This window comes from Cryptomeria japonica, chromosome 8 (assembly GCF_030272615.1).
Source record: "Cryptomeria japonica chromosome 8, Sugi_1.0, whole genome shotgun sequence".
Classification (NCBI taxonomy): Eukaryota; Viridiplantae; Streptophyta; class Pinopsida; order Cupressales; family Cupressaceae; genus Cryptomeria; species Cryptomeria japonica.
Window position 1 is genome coordinate 131,796,609 of NC_081412.1, and position 5,780 is coordinate 131,802,388.

At 37.6% G+C, this 5,780-nt stretch overlaps 1 protein-coding gene across 1 annotated transcript; it reads left to right on the forward strand.

The window, feature by feature from the left end:
• The first annotated feature begins 1,746 nt into the window (after window positions 1-1,746).
• On the forward strand, window positions 1,747-4,083 carry LOC131041552 (receptor-like protein 46). The gene has a single exon (XM_057974679.1). It carries the CDS (start codon window positions 1,747-1,749, stop codon window positions 4,081-4,083), a length of 2,337 nt encoding a protein of 778 aa, XP_057830662.1.
• The last annotated feature ends 1,697 nt before the right edge of the window (window positions 4,084-5,780 follow it).

The window sequence follows — 5,780 nt, forward strand, 5'->3', positions numbered from 1 at the left end:
GGAATATCCCAGAAATATTCCTTCATCACTTTTAGCATCAAACTTGCTCAGATGCTCACCTCTCTCGATATAACACTTACTACCAAACACTTTAAAATAACTCACAGTGGGAGTTTTCCTGGTCCAATACTCATAAGGGGTTTTAACTCTACCTTTCTTGATGAGTACTCGATTCATAGTATAGACTGCAGTGCTCACCGCTTCTCTCCAAAAAGTGTGAGCAACCTTTCCTTGGATCAACATTGTCCTAGCTGCTTCAACTGTAGTCCTATTATTCCTTTCTGTTATGCCATTCTATTGTGGTGTCCTTGGGGCAAACAACTGCCTCTTGATACCGCTATCTTCATAGTACTTGTTGAATGCTCAGTGGGCCTTTATGGCCTTTGTGCTCCAAATTGATTTGGGATCAAATATTTCCTTTCTTTTAATGTCAATTCATTGTGACATGTTGATCCTTGAATTTTCGTGGATTCTTTGTTATAGATATTTTTGCTCTAGCATCCAAATTGCTTCCAAAAGTAATGGTATGGATGCATGAGGACTGATTATATGGATAGTACATGAAAGGAATGATGGTGGTAACATGTTGGAAGAAGTATAAGGATGTGTCTCTTTATTTATTCTATTTGGTAATTATAGAGAATTGATTGGTAGGATTGGGGATGAAGGATTTTGGGATGTAAGCACCCAAAATGGATGGGAAAGATGACAAACAATATTTTGGTACATATGTGCCTAAAATGGATTTAGAAGATGATGTGTGAGATAAGGCAGGCTAGGAATATAGACAATCTTTTTAGAATGGTATAAAAGAGGTGAGATGACAATAAACATTTTAGAGGAGAGATGGGAGGTACTTGTTGTGAGCTTGGAAGAATCTTTCTTAGGATGGATGAAGGTTGTACCAAAATTTTGGATTGGGTGCTTTGAGATGTGTAACAAAGTTCCTACAACTGAAAATCTACTTTGACATGGACACGCTCCAAGATGCCTTGCTCATGAAGGTCTCGACTTTTCCTTAATATTTCATGTTTTGGAGCATCTAAATGTTGTTTATTTTGAAGACAAGAATAGACTTCAAGAATCTTCTAATGCTCCACATGTTGATGTTATAAAAGCAACTCTTAAAACATATTTCGTATACACATATACAACTTCCTTTCAATTTTAACTATAAAATACAATGTTATATATTATAACTCAAATTTCTTACATTTCAAGCTGACTTAAATGACTTTATACTAATTTTTAAAATTTAAAATAATTTTAATGAATGCTCTAAAATACCATATTGACTATCCAAAATACTAAGTAATTGAAAATATTCTATAAATCATCTATAAACCCAAAAACAAGCATAGACTATAAAACAGAATTAATATACATTGCCTTGAAATACTGCCAAAACTAGACAAAATCAGCCCACGGATTGTGAATTTTGTTGTTATAATGGTCCATTATAGTAGTCTCCCAAGGATGACTTGCAATAGACAGGAATGTGTCATGCATCTCCTCTTAGTCGTATTCTTTAGTTGAATCCACCTGCAGTTCACTATCCATGGTTAAGAAATTATAATGGAACTTGCAGGTCAAGTCGTCGTGCAGAATATAATTATGATTGTTGACTTGGGAGCATTCAGAAAACAAAATCGATGGGAAGTGTCTCTGTAACTGCGATCACTGACTTGAATGACTGCCGTGTTTACATATAGTTGGGATTCTTGTGTGTTTCACCATCTCGCCATAATGACTCTGCAATTCGTATTTCTGTTGTGTATGACATGCCTGACAATTCCATATGTCTGGTGCTGTCCAGCAGAACAGAGAGAGGCACTTGCAGAGTTTTCAACTATAATCGGAACTACTCTATACACTTTCCAGTCATGGGTTGGACTCAATTGCTGCAACTGGGAAGGAGTTTCTTGTGACCGGTCTTTATCAGTTGTTTCTTTGGACTTCGCTAGTGGTGTTCCATTGCCTGTGCCTCTGACTGTCAATGCCACTTCAGCCTGTCTCTTGCCTCTTTCCCGCATATCCACTCTTGAAAGTATCGATGTCTCATCCAATTCCTTGTCTGGGTCTATACCATTTCAGCTCACCTCTCTGAGTAAACTCCGTTACTTGGATCTAAGCAGTAATAGTCTTGAAGGTGGGATTCCTCCCCAAATAGTTGGTTTAACCCATTTGGAAGTTCTCAAGATGAATGAGAACGAACTGTCGGGCAGAATTCCCCTGTCTATCAGGAACATGACCAGTCTGAAAATGATCTTTTTGGGTCAGAACAAGCTTAGAGGCCCCATTCCGGTGACAGTGACAGATCTGAAGGAATTGGAGTGTCTGGACTTGGGCGACAATTCTCTAGAGTCTGAGATCCCGAATGATATTGGAAGGCTCCGGAAATTGAAGAATCCGACACTTTCAGATAATGCCCTGAATGGCAGCATTCCTGAATCCATTCGAAGCTTGGAGGGACTGCAGGAGCTGAAATTGGGGGGTAATTCTCTGCAAGGCCTGATTCCCCAATGGATCGGAGAGATGGAGTCCTTAAGCTCGTTGGATGTGGGGAAAAACAATCTGATTTGGACCTCTGCAATCAGAGAACCCAAATTCCGGCTTTCCAGTCTTTCACTGAGTGGGTGCAGAATTGAGGGGTTAATTCCTGAGTGGTTATCCGCCCAAATTGATTTGATTTTTCTGGACCTGAGCAATAATAACTTGACTGGCCATCTTCCATCTTGGCTGCCGGGATTGATCAATCTGGGCGCTCTCATTCTTTCAAGTAACAATCTGAGCGGTCCCCTGCTTCCATCCCTGTTTCACTCAAAAGGGCTTTCTATTGTGGACCTGTCAAGCAATGCCCTAGATGGCCGCATACCAGAAGACATAGGTAAAGCCAGGAATATCATGATTTTATCCCTGTCGAATAACAGATTTGAGGGCCCTGTACCCATGTCAATTGCCCGGATACACCGTCTGCTCATGCTAGATCTCTCTGTCAATAATCTCAGTGGGGATTCCTTTCCACCATTAAGCGGCTGTATTTTCCTGGCCTATGTTGACATGAGCAGCAACAAGTTATCCGGGAGAGTTCCAACAGACATTGGTACAGGACTCAAAGTACTTGCCCTAGGAGACAACCTTTTCACAGGGGAAATCCCTTGGGAACTTCAGCTGATTTCAGAGCTGGAGCACCTGGACTTGCGGCAAAATCTTCTCAGCGGTCACATTCCCAAATGGGTCACAAACATGACAAGCTTGAAGGCGCTCAATCTCAGATCTAACCGTCTCCAAGGCACAATCCCTCAAGGCCTTTCTCATCTGAAAAGCCTCAGGATTCTGGACTTATCAGGTAATCAACTATGGGGAAATATTCCTCCTGAACTCTGTAAAATAGATGGAATGAAGCAGAATGCCACTGGAGAATCGTCTGGTCCCAATATTCTTTCTGCCTTTACTTTTAATATACCCATGTTTGATGTGAATGTAAACTATAAGGGCGCATACAGGGGCCTGATAAATAAGTATGTGGATTTGTATCGTCTCCTAGACTTGTCTCATAACAGTTTACATGGGCAGATACCATTGGAAATAGGTAAGCTGCAACTTCTTCACACATTCAATCTGTCATGGAACGAATTAAGTGGGCAGATTCCTCCCAGCGTGGGGAACATGAATGTTGTGGAAGTGTTAGATCTGTCTCACAATCAACTCAGTGGAAGGATCCCCCCTCCTCTTGCATCTCTTACTAAGCTGAGTAATTTTGATGTGAGCAATAATAAACTCAGTGGACAGATTCCACAAAGCACTCAGTTTTCTGGGTTTTCCGAGCTCAGATTTGCTAATAACAGCGGGCTCTGTGGTTTACCACTGTCAATTAGTTGTGGGTCACCTTCTAATCCAAAGAATTCTTCCCAGGAAGAAGAGGAAGAGAGTGATGAAGGCTTAGTTTCATGGATTGCGGTTGCCACAGGGTTCTGCTTGGGACTTGTGGTGACTCTTGTTTACATCTTTGTATTTGGAAAATGCTCCTACCCACTCACATCTACTAAGAGTCGCCCTACTCTGGATAGAAATGCATTTTAGGGTTTGGGTACCTATACTCCAAATATAAGTTAAGCCAAGGACGTTTGGTATCAACATAAATTCTTGTTGTAGGCATCTATATGATGTCAAGTTCAAATTTTCTCAATATAATAATAATGATAATAGAAGTTATTAAAGTTTATGTATTTATGAAGAGATCTTTTGTAGATTTTATTGGAAGTAGTTTTATAAGAGTTGTAAAAAAAATTAAGGTTTAGGCTATAATAAATGCAAGCAAATTAGGAACAATTAAAAATTACTTTACAGATTGTGGTTATATGTAAATTTAAATTTTAATGTTATTTAAACAAAGTAAATATCAATTAGAAAAGGGTATTTAGTTTTTAGAATTGATATGATAAAATGATTTTGATGTAGATCTTGAACTCAAGATATTTTGAGATTGAAAATAGCAAGTCTATATTAACACTACCTCAAATCTAGGATAGACTATGTACTTTGTGAGGGCACGAGTCTACAAATCAAGGTCGTTTCCACAAGCACAGATCTATCATGCATCCTACATAATTGATATGGCTATTTATATACTTTTAATTCTCAATTCATTGATTTTGCCTGGTTTTTTTTGTACTACAACTAGCAGTGTTTATGGGAACATTTGGGGCTACTAAATTTCTAGGGAACCAGTTCTCCAAGGTCAAGTCTTAGAAAATGATTAGCTTTATGGTCATTGAAGAGGATTTGTGTTTTACTCCACTTTAAATTAGATAATTTTACCTCTATTGTAGATGTCCAAGGCTATCTACAATAGAGGTTTAAAAGATCAATCTAACAATTATCATATTTTAGGGCTGAAATAATTATAATTGGAATCATACACATATTGAGAATTAACTACGATGAAATTAGATTTAGTAACAATCTATATTAAGAGTAAACCTCTTTAATTTCATTGATATTACAAAAAAACAATTATTAATGAATACTTATTATAAAATACTAAAATTGAAATCAATCAATAGCTTTTAACTAAATTTAAAGCAAAAGGATTAAGTAGTCTAGCTAGAAAGAAAAGCAACACTCATATAAATCATATATTTAATTAGTCAATGGAACGAAGAAATTTATCCACCTATGGATATAGTTGTACAAAGTTACAAATAAAAATAACTTAGAAATACCACAAATTTCCTTCCTCCTTAAGGTGAGTGAGCCCCTACTCCTATTGTGGAATGGGATTGAAAAAAATGACAAGTTCTATGAAGTACTCAAACTCAAAGTATTATTGACAACTGATGCTCTGCAAAAAGGATTAGAAAATCTGTTTGATGACAACACACACAAGAGCACAAGAAACAAACGTTAGTGTTAGCAACAAAAGATTATCCTAAACAGACATATCAAGAGAGATATTAAGCATGAAATAGAAAGCATATAAACATAGAATAAAATAGCTAATCAAGATGCTCATAGTTGCTCCTCCCTTGTTCCTCTCCTCTCCAAGTCCCAAATGAGTGTAGCTCTCAGCTTTTAGCACTAGCCATGGATGTCATATGGAGATTCAAGATAGTTGAATATGATGAGCAAATGTTATGCAAGTGTAGATAGTGATGCTATGAGAAATTTCTATGCTAATGCCAGTATAACAACAATACTCTAATGCTTCTTCCTTTGCTTGAGGAGAAGGGTTCTATTTATAGAAAAAATGGGGAAATGAAGGGTTAAGATTGAGTAAT

What these genes read in the sequence shown, in the direction of transcription:
- LOC131041552 (XM_057974679.1), top strand. Translation starts at nt 1,747, where the DNA reads ATGACTCTGCAATTCGTATTTCTGTTGTGTATGACATGCCTGACAATT.